The sequence below is a fragment of the Mustelus asterias genome, chromosome 2 (genome assembly GCF_964213995.1).
Source record: "Mustelus asterias chromosome 2, sMusAst1.hap1.1, whole genome shotgun sequence".
NCBI classification, from domain to species: Eukaryota; Metazoa; Chordata; class Chondrichthyes; order Carcharhiniformes; family Triakidae; genus Mustelus; species Mustelus asterias.
Window position 1 is genome coordinate 23,601,841 of NC_135802.1, and position 16,807 is coordinate 23,618,647.

Here is a 16,807-nt window from a genome sequence, read left to right on the forward strand (position 1 = left end):
ACTGGTGTTAAGTCTTAACACAAAGAGAGATTACATGAAATCTGGAAACTTCTACGGGTTTCTATACATGAATGTTTAAATGTTTCTTTGATTGTCCTTGAATCTTCCCGCCATCCTCTCTCGCCGCACTCTTTGGGAACCACTGGATGACTCCCAGTTCGAGACACTCCAGCCAGGGAAACAGCCTCTTGGCAGCTAACCTATCAAGCCCTGTAAGAACTTTATACATGTTTCAGTAGATCACCTCCTGTTCCTCTAAACTCCAGAGAACGTAGGCCTGTTCTCGATATTTTATCACAAATTTCAATCTACTAAACATTCAATGCACCTCCTGAAGGGCAAGTATATCCTTTCTTGGGTAAGGAGACCAAAACTGTCCACAGTACCCCATTGCTGTCCACAGTCTCCCCAAAGCCAGTGTTATTGCAGTGGGCTTCCTTACTCTTAAACTCCAACCACCCTGGAGATAAAGGCTGAAGTACTATTTGCCTACTTAATTGCTTACTGTCCCTACATGTTCAAGTTCTATGATCCGGGTAGAAGGATAACCAACATCCTTTAACATTTATTCGCTTCTTAACAATTAAACAAACATTGTTTCTCCATTCTTCTGATTGAAATAGGTAACTTCACACTTCCCCAAATTATACTCCAACTGCCAACTTCTTGCCAATCTCTTCACCTTTGCAGCCTTTTTACATTCCCCTCACGGGTAGCTTTGCTGCCAAGCTTTGTATCACCAGCAAACTTGAATACATTACGGTTGGTTCCCTTGCCTCAGTCATATAGATTGTAAATAACTGAGACACTAACACTACTAGTCATACCCTTCCATCATGAAAATGGCATGTTTATTCCTGCACACTGTTATCTGTCTGTTAATTAATCCTCATTTCATGCTCGTAAAAATTCTCCCAAACAACAAATATTCTCGTGTAACAACCTCTTGAATGGCGTGCTAACAAATGCTTTCCAATATCTAAATAGGACACACCCACTGGTTCTCTCCTACCTAGCCTGCTAGCTCCACCCTCAAAAAAAACTAACATTTGTCAAACACATTTTTCCTTTGATAAATCCATGCTGATTCTTCTATATTTGAGGCCGGGATTTGAGAACAATTTCACAGTCGACATGATGACTGGAAACGTAGAAAACAGTGAGGAGGATTGTAACAGACTTCAAGAGTACACAGACAGACTAGTGAATGGGCAGACACATGGCAGATGTAAATTAGTAAGAAGTCTAACAACACCAGGTTAAAGTCCAACAGGTTTATTTGGTAGCAAAAGCCACTAGCTTTCGGAACAGGCTATACCTTTGTCAGGTGGGTGGGAGTTCTGATCACAAACAGGGCATAAAGACACAAACTCAATTTACATGAATAATGATTGGAATGTGAGTCTTTACAGCAAATCAAGTCTTAAAGGTACAGACAATGTAAGACTTGATTAGCTGTAAAGACTCACATTCCAATCATTATTCATGTAAATTGAGTTTGTGTCTTTATGCCCTGTTTGTGATCAGAACTCCCACCCACCTGACGAAGGAATAGCCTGTTCCGAAAGCTAGTGGCTTTTGCTACCAAATAAACCTGTTGGACTTTAACCTGGTGGTAGACTTCTTACTGTTTACCCCAGTCCAACGCCGGCATCTCCACATCAGATGTAAATTAGCACAGTGTGAAATGAGGCACTTGAGAAGAGGCAACATAAACTAAATGGAACAATTCTAAAGCAAGAATTAAAATCCCCACTCTCATAGTATAAATCTCTGCTGATTCTCTTTGCTCTGACGAAGGGTCATCTAGACTCGAAACATTGGCTCTATTCTCCCCCCACAGATGCTGTCAGACCTGCTGAGATTCTCCAGCGTTTTCTGTTTTTCTTTCAGATTCCAGCATCCGCAGTATTTATATTTGTCCAGAGTGAATGTGAACAGCAGAACATGAGCAGCTTTGCCCAAAAGCTGAAAGCGACATACACCCTCGACACAGTCCATCATCTCCCCAGATGGACGGGTATCAAAGTCAGAAATGTCCAAAAGAAAAATTAGGGTAAGAACAGTACCTGACAAAAAAAAGTCAAAACTCTGTTCTCCATTACTACCTTCCCAGTTCTGAAGTCCAGTTAGATTCAACTCAAAATTGTTTCTCTCTCCATAGATGCTGCCAGGCCTGTTGAGTATTTCCAGCAATCTGGTCCTGCCTGAAGTCAACAGATCTTTTGTTGGTCCGGCAAATTATACATCCCGCGGCGGGTAGGACTGGAAAAGCCCAGCCTTGCTTTTTACTTCAGATTTCCAACATCTCCAATATTTTGTTTTTATCTCTGTGACCATGATGCTTTGTAGGTTGCTGAGTAGGTAACTGAAAGTTCAGTACATGATTGAGTGTGAACTGTCAGTTTTCTGGCACCCCATCAAACATGCAGGCCAAGATGCGATGCTATTTTTAATAAGTGGTTGGCAGTGTCAGCTGCTACTGGGACTTGAATTCAATACAAAGCTCTAAGGCAAATGTTTAAATGCAGCTCCAAAAGATCAAGACAAACCAATATTTTAGAGCACGCTGATGAGTGAAGAATGTCGATTTTGTTCGACATTTCATCCCGAGAAAGCTTACCCTATTTCACATGTTAAACATATATTTTTTTTACAGTAATGGCTATTAGAGCGTTAGAATGTTCAGAAACCCTCATTATGTGAAGGTATCTAATGCCAACAATCTATTCCATCTCGTGTTTTGTTTTGAAATTGGTGAATTTTCCATCCATGTAAAATGTGTACGCATCTTTTTAATCCTTAGGAAATTAAGGCTGGAATTTTCTCGGGTCAATGGGGGGTCTCACACACCAGTTGGGAACTGGCGGAGAACTCCCATCAGCTCTGTGAAGGAAACCTGTCAAAATCAAGTGCCCTTCAGGCAGTTATATGGCCACTAGTGGGCCTTCCCCACAACTGAGATCCCTGGTAATGGAGGTCATAAATGACAAGAGCTGCCAACCGGATGCTGACAGCTCATCACTGTTGCCACTGCAAGCACGAGTGGTGATTGCGAGTGGCAATGCATCCAACAGAGGCCCATGACCATTGTGCAACTGAAGACCGAAGATGAGTGAGAGTTGGATTGGGGTCACTCAGAGCCAGAGACTTTGGTTAAGGGTCCTGGGGAGCAGGGAAATTACCATTGGAAATTCAAACTTCACGAGAAATTCCCATGGAGAATCAGCGTGTCAGGACTTCCACAGGGTCCCGACGCACATCTTAGGTTGTACATCTGGTTTCCAACAATCTGGAGACTAGAAGATCTTGGCCAATATATCTATGTTATTCACCTCAACTACTCCCTGTGGTATTGAATTCCACACTCTAGTCACTATCTGGATTCTCCTCAGTTCCCGAATGGATGTATTTCAGTAATGTGCATTTAGCTGAAAGGTAGGAAGCTTTATACACAATGTTCGAACTACCTGTTTGTCTGGAGCTCTGCATGACAACGTTCCGATGAGACAGGGGGGTGTTGGTAGGGTACGGGAACCGTGGTGCACGAAGGTTGTGATGAACCTGGTGAATAAGAAAAGAGAGGCGTACAGGAGGTTCAGAGAGCTAGGAGGTGTTAAGGATTTAGAGGAGTATACGGGATGTAGGAAGGAGCTTAAGAAGGAAATTAGGAGAGCGAGAAGGGGTCATGAGAAGACCTTGGCGGGTAAGATTAAGGAGAATCCCAAGGCTTTCTACAAATATGTCAAGAGTAAAAGGATGAGATGTGAAGGCATAGGACCCTTAAAAGGTGAAGGGGAAAAGTTTTTGCGGAACCGTTAGAAATGGCGGAGCTGCTTAATGAATACTTTACCTCGGTATTCACGGTGGAAAGGGATCTGGGTGGTTGTACTGCTGGTTTGCGGTGGACAGAAAGGATCGAGCATGTGGACATAAAGAAAGAGGATGTGTTGGAACTATTGAATGGCATCAAGGTTGGTAAGTCGCCGGGACCGGATGGGATGTACCCCAGGTTACTGTGGGAGGCGAGGGAGGAGATTGCGGAGCCTTTGGCGATGATCTTTGCATCGTCGATGGAGACGGGAGAGGTTCCGGAGGATTGGAGGATTGCAGATGTGGTCCCTATATTCAAGAAAGGGAACAGGGACAGCCCGGGAAATTACCGACCGGTGAGTCTAACCTCAGTGGTTGGTAAGTTGATGGAGAGGATCCTGAGAGACAGGATTTATGATCATCTAGAGAAGTTTAGTATGATCAAAAGTAGTCAGCACGGCTTTGTCAAGGGCAGGTCGTGCCTTACGAGCCTGGTTGAGTTCTTTGAAAATGTGACCAAACACATTGACGAAGGAAGAGCGGTGGATGTGGTCTATATGGACTTCAGCAAGGCGTTCGATAAGGTCCCCCATGCAAGACTTCTTGAGAAAGTGAGAGGGCATGGGATCCAAGGGGCTGTTGCCTTGTGGATCCAGAACTGGCTTGCCTGCAGAAGGCAGAGAGTGGCTGTGGAGGGGTCTTTCTCTGCATGGAGGTCAGTGACCAGTGGAGTGCCCCAGGGATCTGTTCTGGGACCCTTGCTCTTTGTCATTTTCATAAATGACCTGGATGAGGAAGTGGAGGGATGGGTTGGTAAGTTTGCTGACGACACCAAGGTAGGTGGTGTTGTGGATAGTTTGGAGGGATGTCAGAAGTTGCAGCGAGACATAGATAGAATGCAAGACTGGGCGGAGAAGTGGCAGATGGACTTCAACCCGGATAAGTGTGTGGTGATCCATTTTGGCAGATCCAATGGGATGAAGCAGCAGTATAATATGAAGGGTACCATTCTTAGCAGTGTAGAGGATCAGAAGGACCTTGGGGTCCGGGTCCATAGGACTCTTAAATCGGCCTCGCAGGTGGAGGATGCGGTCAAGAAGGCGTACTAGCCTTCATTAATCGAGGGATTGAGTTTAGGAGTCGGGAGATAATGCTGCAGCTTTATAGGACCCTGGTTAGACCCCACTTGGAGTACTGCGCGCAGTTCTGGTCACCTCATTACAGGAAAGATGTTGAAGCCATTGAAAGGGTGCAGAGGAGATTTACAAGGATGTTGCCTGGATTGGGGGGCATGCCTTATGAGGATAGGTTGAGGGAGCTTGGTCTCTTCTCCCTGGAGAGACGAAGGATGAGAGGTGACCTGATAGAGGTTTACAAGATGTTGAGAGGTCTGGATAGGGTAGACTCTCAGAGGCTATTTCCAAGGGCTGAAATGGTTGCTACAAGAGGACACAGGTTTAAGGTGCTGGGGGGTAGGTACAGAGGTAGGTTTTTCACTCAGAGGGTGGTGGGTGAGTGGAATCGGCTGACGTCGGTGGTGGTGGAGGCAAACTCGTTGGGGTCTTTTAAGAGACTTCTGGATGAGTACATGGGATTTAATGGGATTGAGGGCTATAGATAGGCCTAGAGGTAGGGATATGATCAGCGCAACTTGTGGGCCGAAGGGCCTGTTTGTGCTGTGGCTTTCTATGTTCTATGTTCTATGTACCTTCAAGGAACAAGACTAACAATTCTGATTCTAGTTAATCCAACACACTCTCCTTGTCATTCAACTTCCAAATGGATTTGCACCAAAGCAGTATAAGGAAAGCCAGAATTACCAGAGCACTAATCATCCTGAGCTCTCAAATCCAAACAAAAATGCTTTATGAAATCATTCCATTCAGCTCACTTGCAGATGGTCTGAAAAATTGAGTATTTTGCATGAGATAGAATAGGCCTTATTCACGTCATCAATTGTCAACTCATTTATATTTGTGCATACAACCACAACTGTCTTAGTTCTGCCTGTCTTAGTTATACCCCCTCTGCAATATTTTAAAGTGTTATGACCAAATTAAATAAACAATCATCCATCCATAAAGAAAGTCAAGGGTTTTCGATTTTAAAAAATTGTTTCACTCAAGAGAACGCATACAGTTGCAAACAAAACCTATGACACTGGTTAAACACAAGTATAATAATATTCAAATTCAGGAATTGAAGAGTGCACCCAGAATGTGTACAGATACATAAAATCACAGAGATCAAGCTTCAAATTCTTACGGGTTAATGGGATGAGTGAAAGGCTAAATTCTGCGGCTCTCTCAACCCTGAAAACCACTGGCCTTCTCATAAACATGAAGCTACATGTTGACATGTGAAATCTCAACTGAATCTAGAAATACAAAATTGACACTAAAGATTTGATTTGTCACATTTATTAGAATACAGTGAAAAGCATTGTTTCTTGCGCGCTATACAGACAAAGCATACCGTTCATAAAGAAAGAAACAAGAGTGCAGAATGTAGTGTTACAGTTATAGCTAGGGTGTAGAGAAAGATCAACTTAATGCAAGGTAGGTCCATTCAAAAGTATGATGGCAGCAGGGAAGAAAGCTATTCTTGTGTCGGTTGGTACGTGACCTCAAACTTTTGTATCTTTTTTCCGATGGAAGAAGGTGGAAGAGAGAATATCCGGAGTGTGTGGGGGTCCCTAATTATGCTGGCTGTTTTGCCGAGGCAGCAGGAAGTGTAGACAGAGTCAATGGATGGGAGGCTGGTTTGCGTGATGGATTGGGTTACATTCACGACCTTTTGTAGTTTCTTGCAGTCTTGGGCAGAGCAAGAGCCATACCAAGCTGTGATACAACCATCTGTAAAAGTTGATGAGAGTCGTAGCTGACATGCCAAATTTCCTTAGTCTTCTGAGAAAGTAGAGACATTGGTGGGCTTTCTTAACTATAGTGTCAGCATGGGGGGACCAGGACAGGTTGTTGGTGATCTGGATACCGAAAAATTTGAAGCTCTCGACCCTTTCTACTTCATCCCCGAGATGTAGACAGGGGTATGTTCTTCTCTACGTTTCCTGAAATCCATGACAATCTCCTTGGTTTTGTTGACATTGAGGGAGAGATTATTGTTGCCGCACCAGTTCACCAGATTCTCAATCTCATTCCTGTACTCTGTCTAGTCATTGTTTGAGATCCGGCCCACTACAGTAGTGTCATCAGCAAACTTGAAAATTGAGTCGAAGGGGTATTTGGCCACACAATCATAGGTGCATAAGGAGTATAGTAGGGGGCTGAGAACACAGCCTTGTGGGGCACCGGTGTTGAGGATGATCGTGGAGGAAGTGTTGCTGCCTATCCTTACTGATTGCAGGTTTGTGGATTAGGAAGTTCAGGATCCAGGCGCAGAGGGAGGAGCCAAACGGAGTTTGGAGATGAATTTCGTAGGAATAATGGTGTTGAAGGCTGAGCTGTAGTCAATAAATAGGAGTCTGACATTGGTGTCTTTGTTATCCAGGTGTTCCAGGGTTGAGTGCAGGGCCAGGGAGATGGTGTCTGCTGTGGACCTGTTGTGGCGGTAGGCGAACAGTAGTGAATCCAGGCAGTCCGAGAAGCTGGAATTGATTCATGCCATGACTAACCTTTCGAAGCACTTCATAATGATGGATGTCAGAGCCACCGGACAATAGTCATTAAGGCACGCTGCTTGGCTGTTCTTTGGTACTGGGGTGATGGTCGTCTTCTTGAAGCAGATAGGGACCTCAGATTGTAGTAAAGAGAGCTTGAAGATGTCTGTGAATACCCCCACCAGCTGATCCTCACAGGATCTGAGCGCTCGTCCGGGTACCCCATCCAGGCCAGTCACTTTCCGTGAATGGCTGGGATAATAAATGCTAGCAGATTGGTAAAAAATATTCTGCCAACAAGAACCTCATTGCTTTCCTTTAATAATAAAATATAAGCAGATACCAAAATATTCTACAAGTATACAAAGTGGAAGAGAATAGCTAAAGTAAATGTTGGCCCTCTGGAGGACGATACTGGTGAGATATTAATAGGGAGCACAGAGATGGTGGAGGCACTAAACCAATACTTTACCTCTGTCTTCACGGTAGAGAATAATAAAGATTTTCCAAAAACTGCAGTTAATGCAGAGGAACTTGCTGCAATAACCATCACTAGGCAGGAGGTATTGAATAAACTAATGGGATTAAGTGCAGATAAGTTTCTAGGACCTGATGGAGGTGGCAGCAGAGATAGTGGATGTGATATTTCAAAATTCCTTGGATTCTGGCAAGGTACCGGTGGATTGGAAAGATGCCAATGTGACGCCCCTATTCAAAAAAGGGAAAGAGGCAAGAAGTAGGATACTATAGGCTTGTTAACTTGATCTCTGTGCTGGGGAAGTTACTGAAATTGACCATTAAGGAGCAGATGAATGAGCATTTGGAAAGACAAGCTCAATCCACCATTATAGCATGGTTTTATAAAGGGAAAGTCATGTTTGACAAACTTGTTCGAGTTCTTTGAAGACATAAGCAGCAAGGTGGATAGTGGGGAACGTGTATGTATGTGGTCTATCTGGACATCCAGACGGCGTTTGACAAGGTGCCACATAAAAGACTGATCCAGAAGGTGAGATCGCAGGGGACTGGGAGGTAGAGTACTAAACTGGATTGAGGATTGGCTGACTGACCAAAAGCAGAGGGTCGGGATAAATGGGCCCTTCTCTGGCTGGCAAAATGTAACAGGCAGAGTGTAGCAGGGGTCAGTCCTCAGACCTCAACTGTTTACAATCTATATATATATGATCTGCAAGCAGGGACAGAGTGTAACATAGCAAAATTTGCGGATGAAACTAAAATAGGTGGGAAAGCAGGCAGTGAAGAGGATATAAAGATTTTACAGATGGAAATAGATAGGCTAGGAGAATAGACCAAAATTTGGCAGATGGAGTTTAATGCGGATAAGTGTGAAGTTATCCATTTTGGCAATAGAAAGACAAATTATCTAAATGGAAAGCAGATTCAAAATGCGTCCAGGCAGAGGGATCTGGGCTCATGAATCACAGGAAGTCGGTATGCAGGTGCAGCAAGAAATAAAAAGGCAAATGGGATGTTGGTAGTTATTGCAAAGGGACTGGAGAATAAGAGTAGGGAAGTGTTGTTGCAATTGTATAGGGTGTTGGTGAGGCCACATTTGGAGTATTGTGTCCAGTTTTGGTCTCCTTACTTGAGGAAGGATGTGGTGGCATTGGAGGCAGTTCAGAGAAGGTTTATCAGATTGATTCCGGAGATGAAAGGATTGGCATATGAGGAGATATCAAACAGTTTGGGCTTATACTTGCTGGAATTTAGAAAGACGAGAGGGGATCTGATTGAGGCACATAAAATTTGAAAAGGGGTTGATAAAGTAAATGTAAACCAAAAGTTTCCTCTTATGGGGCAATCTAGAACAAGGGATCACAGGTATAGGTTGAAAAGCGGTAGATTTAAAACTGAAATGAGGAGGAACTACTTCTCACAGAGGGTAGTGAATTTGTGGAACTCTCTGCTCCATAGCACAGTGGAGTCTGAATCGTTGAATGGTTTCAAGAAGGAGATAGATATATTTCTAATAAAAAGGGATAAGGGGATATGGGAACAGGTGGGGAGGTGGATTTGAGACTAGGGAGAGATCAGCCATGCAATAATTGAATAGCAGAGCAAGCTCCAAGGGCTGAATTTGCCGCCTTCTGTTCCCAATTCCCATGGTATTATTTTGATTTAAAGTAAAAGCTTTCCTGGATGCCAATCCATTAAATGCAGAACAAAAACTTTGCATTCTGCACCACTCCTCTCCTAACCATCCAATGAAATGGTGGCTCCAAAGACGTATGCTATATGGTCCTTTATTTGTATTAAAACATGTGGCCTTTCAGCTAGTAGAAAATGCCAGGCTTACTGCCCCTTCAACAATCCTTCACAAGTAAATGCAGCAAATGCATATAAAAATAGTTTCTTCCCAGAGATTCACAGGTAGTTGGGTCGACCTGTCTGATTATCTCAAAGTTTTGAAAGGCCCATCTTCTGGAAGATTTGGCAGGTCTCATAGCTATCAGAGCAGCCATCAAATATACTAGATTCCATACCAAAGTAGTTGGGAGTACAAACTTCCTTTCATAAACATTTTAGAAAGAAAGGAACCTGAAAAATGGATGAAAACTCCTCCCTTAAGCAGGGAATGCAAATCATAATGGGCATGGGTTACAATTGGTATACGCATGAAAGAAAGAAGAGTTGGAAAAAACTAGTTATGTTAACTAGATTAGATGGGAGTCTATGACTTAAGTACCTAGGTCAAGACAAAAGTTTTGTATTTATTCTTTCATGTGAGTGGGTGTCACTGGCTCGGCCAGCATTTATTGCCCGTCCCTTATTGTCCTCAAAAAGGTTGCTCTCATCTCACTTGACTTTCTAGGCCATTTCAGAAGGCATTGGGGGACATTGTTGTGCGTCTGGATTCATATGTACGCCAGACAGGTAAGAAATGCAGATTTATTTCCCCAGAGGGCATTTGTTAACCAGATGGGCTTTTATGATGACCAACAATGCTTTCTTGCTCACTAATTAACAGATATCTTGACATCTTCTTTGACCACAGGTGAGGTTCTGGAGGACTGGGGAATAGCCAATGTTGTTCTTTGTTTAAGAAAAAAAGCAGGGATAATCCAGCCAATTCAAGGCCAGTGAGCCTGACATCAGTGGTGGGGAAGCTTTTGGAGAAGATACTGAAGGACAGGATATGTACACATTTGGAGGAAAATGTACTAATTAGAACAGGCAGCATGGTTTTGCACAGGGAAGGTCATATCTCACCAACTTGATTGTTTTTTGAAGAGGTGACAAAGAAAATTGATGAGGGAAGGGCTGTGGATGTAGTTTATATGAACTTTAGCAAGGCATTTGACAAGATCCCACATGGCAGATTGGTACAAAAGATAAAATCACATGGAACTCAGGGTGGGCTGGCGAGATGGATATGAGAACTGGCTTGGTTATAGAAGGCAGAGAATAGCGGTGGAAGGGTGTTTTTCAGAATGTGGATCTGTAGCTAGTGGTGTTCCGCAGGGATCAGTGCTGGGGTCTCTGTTGTTTGTAGTATATATAAATGATCTGGAGGAAAATGTGGGGGGGTCTGATTAGTAAGTTTGCAGATGACACGAAGATTGGTGGAGTTGCTGATCGTGCTGAGGATTGTCAGCGGATGTAACAATTGGAGACTTGGGCACAGAAATGGTAGATGGAGTTTAATCCAGATAAATGAGAGGTGATGCATTTTGGAGGATCAAATTTAGGTATGGATTATACGGTAAATGACAGAACCCTTAGGAACATTAACATACAGAGGGATCTGGGCGAGCAGGTCCACTGTTCCCTAAAAATGGCAACATAGATGGCCAAGCTGATTAAGGCGGCATATGGCATGCTTGCCTTCATCAGCCAGGGCATTGAGTACAGGAGTCGGGAAATCATGTTGCCGCTATATAAAACCTTGGTGAGGCCGCAGTTGGAGTATTGTGTACAGTTCTGGTCACCACACTACCAGAAGGACATGGAAGCTTTGGAGAACGCACAAAGAAGGTTCACCAGGACATTGCCTGGTCTCGAGGACGTTGACTGTGAGGAGAGGTTGAATAAATTAGGATTGTTTTCACTGGAAAGATTGAGGCTGAGTAGAGGCCTGATAGAGGTCTACAAAATGATGAGAGGCAGAGACAGGGTGGATAGTCAGAGGTTTTTTCCTAGGGTCGAAGTGTCAATTACAAGGGGGCACAGGTTCAAGGTGAGAGGGAGAAAGTTTAAGGGAGATGTGTGGGGGAAGTTTTTCACAGAGTGATGGGTGCCTGGAATGCACTGCCAGAGGATGAGGTGGAAATAGGCACATTAGCAACATTTAAGAGACATCTGGATGGGTACATGAATAGGGAGGAAATAGAGGGACACGGACTGAGTAAGGGTAGAAGGTTTTTTTTTTAGTTATGGCATCATGATTGGCACAGGCTTGGAAGGCCAAAGGGCCTGTTCTTGTGCTGTGCTTCTCTTTGTTCTACACCTGAGATTAGCTTTTAATTCCAGATTAGTTGATAATTAATAATTCAAATTCCACCAGTTTTCATGGTGTGATTTGAACCTGTGCCCCAAAGCATTAACCTGGGCCTCTGAAGTCCAGTGACATTACTACTATGCACGCCATAGAGCGCACACCTCTGCCACTCTTTGATAACTCAACATTATTACAATTATGCAGCTCTTCCTGGAGGTTTTTTCTCACCTGGTTGATGCTCTAACTACAAAGCTGAAAAAAGAAATCTTTTGCATTAAGAGCTAACTGAGGCAGCTTCAGACCAATTCACCTCCAACAACCTGTTCTGAAAACTCTGCTCACATTTGGACAACTGTGACAAATTCCACCTCAGCGGCTGAAACCATCCACAACATTCTTTTAAAAAAGTCAATCGACCCTATCTCCCAATGCTAATAGTTCTTTAAAAAAAATCCAGGATCCTGTTCCAGATCCGCATCTTGGCAAAAAAACAAATCTTCCTTGGTACATACCCTAACTGTGTATCAAATTTCATATATTGTTTCCAGTCAGGCTAACAAACAGGGCAGAAAACATTACTTCCGTCCACTGTCAGTGGTAACAACAATCACTCTTGCTGTAATGAAGCGGTAGCCTAATAAGCAATTTTAAACCCAGATGTCAAAATAAAATGAGAAGTAATAAAAGGAAATGCTCTGAAGATCTTGCATTAGAAAAGATCACTGAACCCAAGCAGCAAAAATGAAATAAACTAATTAAAAGAGAGCTTATATACCTATTCACAGAATGGTTTTTTTGGATCTACTGAAAGACTTAGATTGAAAAATATTTCTCCGTGTTTAGCAGCAGCTGGCAGAGACAAAGAATGAAGGTGAAAGTTGAAATGAAGGCCATCAAGTGCTCCAAACTGGAGATCACATAGTTGTAAGGTGAATGAAAATGTTTCAATAGAACAATACTTGATATATGATCAAACATGTACATCTTGTCATGGTATCTTGGAAAGTGATATCTACGATAACAATGAATTATGGCACAGAGGAATTTGAAAAAAATAAGGAATTACATGATAATCAAACTTATACCTGATTAAGGAGGAGGGGAGTGAGAGGTTGGGGGGGGGGGGGGGGGGAATATCCTTCTGGCATTTGCCCCAACTTTTAAATATACAAAGTGATTCAAGACACTTTTATTTTTAAATATAAGCATACAGTGCACTCAATCCACTGCTGTATAGCATAATAGAACAGCTGAATCAATCTTATGTATATGCTAACAAAAAAATCTATTTACAGCTGCAGAATTTTGTAGTCTAATGAAAAGGGTTATTAGAATAAATCAGTGTTTGCTGTACACAACATGTTGCTTCTTCCGAGACAGATTTACTTAAAAGAAAAAACATTTTTGGAAATATTTGATTAATTCCATAATCCGATGCTCCCAGTTAGACATGCCTGACGAGAGCACGGGTCAGAAATAAGGTTGTAACAAGGTATCCATGATTTCCTTCCCTATCATGCTTCTTGTGAGCAACAACTCCCTGCTGGGAGTGCAGCCCTTATTTCCTAATTATATCAGTCAAGAACAGATGCCACTAGAGAAGTAAATGGGAAAATTTGATAAGCCGAAGGGCCGTAAAACAAACACATGGGGCTCCAATATACTTTGATGAGTTCAGTGGAAGATAATAAAAATGAATTTACAAATGAAAGACTAAATGTCAAGAAAAGCCTTGCCATGTCATTTCTGTTACTAATTACTACATTAGAGTAAATAACATTTCTGGGATGGCAATCCAAATGTTGCGGCAGAGTAATGAATCACAAACATAACGTGAATCCACTAAAAGACATTTAATTAGGGTTTCATTTGGTGCATGTAAAAATAGCAACTTTTATGTTTTTCAACATACAGCATAATTTTGACGGTGACATCCATCTAGAACCAATGAGAAAGCAGCTGTTCACTACCCCTCTTTCTACCATTCCTGTCCTTTGTTTTTAATTTCAGTGAGCCATTTTTTAAATTATTATTTAGTTTCAGGATGTGGGCGTCACTGGCAGGGCCAGCATTTATTGCCCATCCCTAACGGCCAACATTTCAAAGAGCATTGGAGAGTCAACCGCACTGTTTTGGATCTGGAGTCATATGTAAGCCAAACCAGACAAGGATGGCAGATTTCATTCCCTAAAGGACATTAGTGAATCAGGTGGGTTTTTAAGACAATCGACAATGGTTTCATTAGCCTTTTAGTTGTAGTTTTTTAAAATTTAATTCACATTTCACCATGTGCCGTGGTGGGATTTCAACTTAGGTTCCCAGATTTTACCTGGGGTCGCTGGATTACTAATCCAGTGACAATACCATTACGCCACTGCCTCCCCATTCAATCTATCAAATTTGTTCAGCCATCCAATTTGACCATAGCTGGTTTGTACCTCAACTCCATTTACCGGCCTTTATTCCATATCGCTATTTCATTCAAAAAATTCAACTGATGCATTAACTTTATCTTTTAAAAATAAATTTGAGCACAAAAACATCACAGAGAACAGGAAGTTGTTTCTAGCTGACACAGCAACTAATAGATTAGTTTCTTATTCATCTTGTATGTTGTTTTTGAGATATTATTTAATACATTTACCAACATAACTTGATATTTTTTCATTTGAAGCACATGGAGTTGTCCAGGAGACACAGGGTACTCAATACATTCAAATTTCTATGCCAAAACTATCAAAACTTTCTGGCGATTTTACCTAATTAGTGAGAAGTGCTTGAGACTAGCGATTTTGGGATTTTTCTTAGAATTCGGTGCTCTAATTTTCACCAGACAAATCATATTTTATTATTATGGCACTTTATAAAACACATACGTTGATAAGGCGAAAGTTGAAGAAAATTAGCTACTGTCCTCAGCTTTTTCAAAAAGCTGTTCAGTTGGGCCCCTCTTTATTCATCACCATGAATTGTGCATTTCCAATCATTGTCCAATTCCACTGTGAAACTGAATTAAGAAAAAACTATATCGTAAGAGGTGCAGGAACCTCTGCAGTGTTCATGCACAGTGTGTGAAAATGAACAACATTCCCTTGATGGGTGGCACATTCCAGGGACCCGGGGTCAATTCCCGGCTTGGGTCACTGTCTGAACGGAGTCTACACATTCTCCCCGTGTCTGCGTGGGTTTCCTCTGGGTGCTCCGGTTTCCTCCCACAGTCCGAAAGACGTGCAGGTTAGGTGCATTGCCTATGTTAAATTCTCCCTCAGTGTACCCGAACAGGCGCCGGAGTGTGGCGACTAGGGGTTTTCACAGTAACTTCATTACAGTGTTAATATAAGCCTACTTGTGACACTAATAAATAAACTTAAAAATAGGCATATTAGTTATGAAATATATTCAAAATCAACTTATTTAAGACCATATCAACGGAAGGTCATTTCTAACATCAAACCTCCAATGAAACAATGGCAAGGCAAGTGATTTCCCACATACAAGTCAGAAAGCTGCACTTTGGTTTTGGCAAAGCTAGCATTAAATAAACTCATTTAACAAATCATTAATGGACTGGAAAGAGTTACTGCTTTACCCAGGACACCTCAAAATTTAAGACAGCCCATTTTCTCCTTTCTAACAAAGTTAACTTCATGAATATTTCAAATTAAAAATGATCAAATATTATTCAAACAATCTCCAGCAGTTAAACATTATTGTCTGAGCGTGCATGGAAAGCAAATTTGCTCAGTCACTATAGATTTTCGGTTCATGTTTTTAACATTTCGTTAAAAAGCTGAAACTAATTACCAAGGTGACCACATTCTCTAAAATTAGAATAATTAGACAAGGCTTAGATGGAGCAGAATTCTTAAAGCATTAAAATAGTTGGGTGATTTGTCTTTGAGCGGTGCAGATGTGACGGGCCGTAGACCTCTATGATGATGACGCTACTTGTTTATCAATGTACATTCCTTCCTCAATTTAGGCAATGCAAGTGATTATAAATACACCATCCTAATTGAAAGCCAAACTTTATCTGAAGATTATATTAGTAAAATAAAGATCTTGGACAATTATATCTTAAGTAAATTAGCAACCGATTTTCTCCATCACAAAATGATCTAATACGCAATACAAATTACGGAGTTAACTCAAAAATGTACAGCGATTATTCTGCCAGGCTATCAGTTAGGATCCAGGTGTATATCAAAAAATCCAACTTTGTCAAGGGATAGTACAAGAGTGCAACTGTATGAAAATCATCTATAAAATTTAAGATTGCAATCAGGAAGTTAGCGACCTTTGTGCTTAATCTACTGTTTACCAATAAATAAGCTTGCTAACATCATCCACACAAGGATTTGAAAAAAAGCCAGGATAATCTTACAAGCATTGCATAAGCTAAGTGAATCAAGATGCTTACATGTGGTTCAGTCAGAGGTGTTCATATAACCACATATTCAATTACTGAAAAGAAAATCTGTTCTTGTTCTTGTGTCATTTGGCAAAATGCCTCATCACTAGAACTTCCAAAGAAGCACAACCAAAGGAAGTAGCTTGGCTGCTGGTGAGAAGCGCCAGATCGTTCATGGAATCTCAGCACCACTACATGTTGTCCTTGATGTGGCTGCGATGGGAAATATACCATTATCCACTTCCTACTGGAATGTGCCTTGACAAAGAAGCTCTGGAAAGGGATGCAGTGATTTTTGTTGAGATTCATCCCAAGCAATTCTGTGCTTCATAGGCTGTTCTCAGAAACACATTTGGTCAGCTGATGCTGGAGGTCCATTAACTTTATTCTACCCGAAACTTGTTGGTCTTCCAGTGTAAAGAGCTGTCCAAAACCACAATAGTGTTGCAGACTGGCACAGCCCAAGGATCGGGATATATGAACATGGAAAAATAGAATGCGTAGACCG

The 16,807-nt window shown here is 41.9% G+C and overlaps 1 protein-coding gene across 7 annotated transcripts in view; it reads right to left on the reverse strand.

Annotated features, from left to right (window-relative positions):
* lmbr1 (limb development membrane protein 1) overlaps window positions 1-16,807 on the reverse strand; it is a 217,929-nt gene that overhangs the window by 18,723 nt on the left and 182,399 nt on the right. For 6 of the 7 annotated variants that reach the window (XR_013499892.1, XM_078232309.1, XM_078232337.1 and 3 more), the window contains one exon: window positions 2,109-2,207. The exons of the other annotated variant lie outside the window; for it this stretch is intronic. Coding sequence is in view for 5 of the 6 variants with exons in the window: in XM_078232309.1 (XP_078088435.1) it covers window positions 2,109-2,207 (99 nt within the window). In the remaining variant the exon portion in view is untranslated. The remainder of the gene's footprint in view (window positions 1-2,108; window positions 2,208-16,807) is intronic. 7 annotated transcript variants of the gene reach the window in all.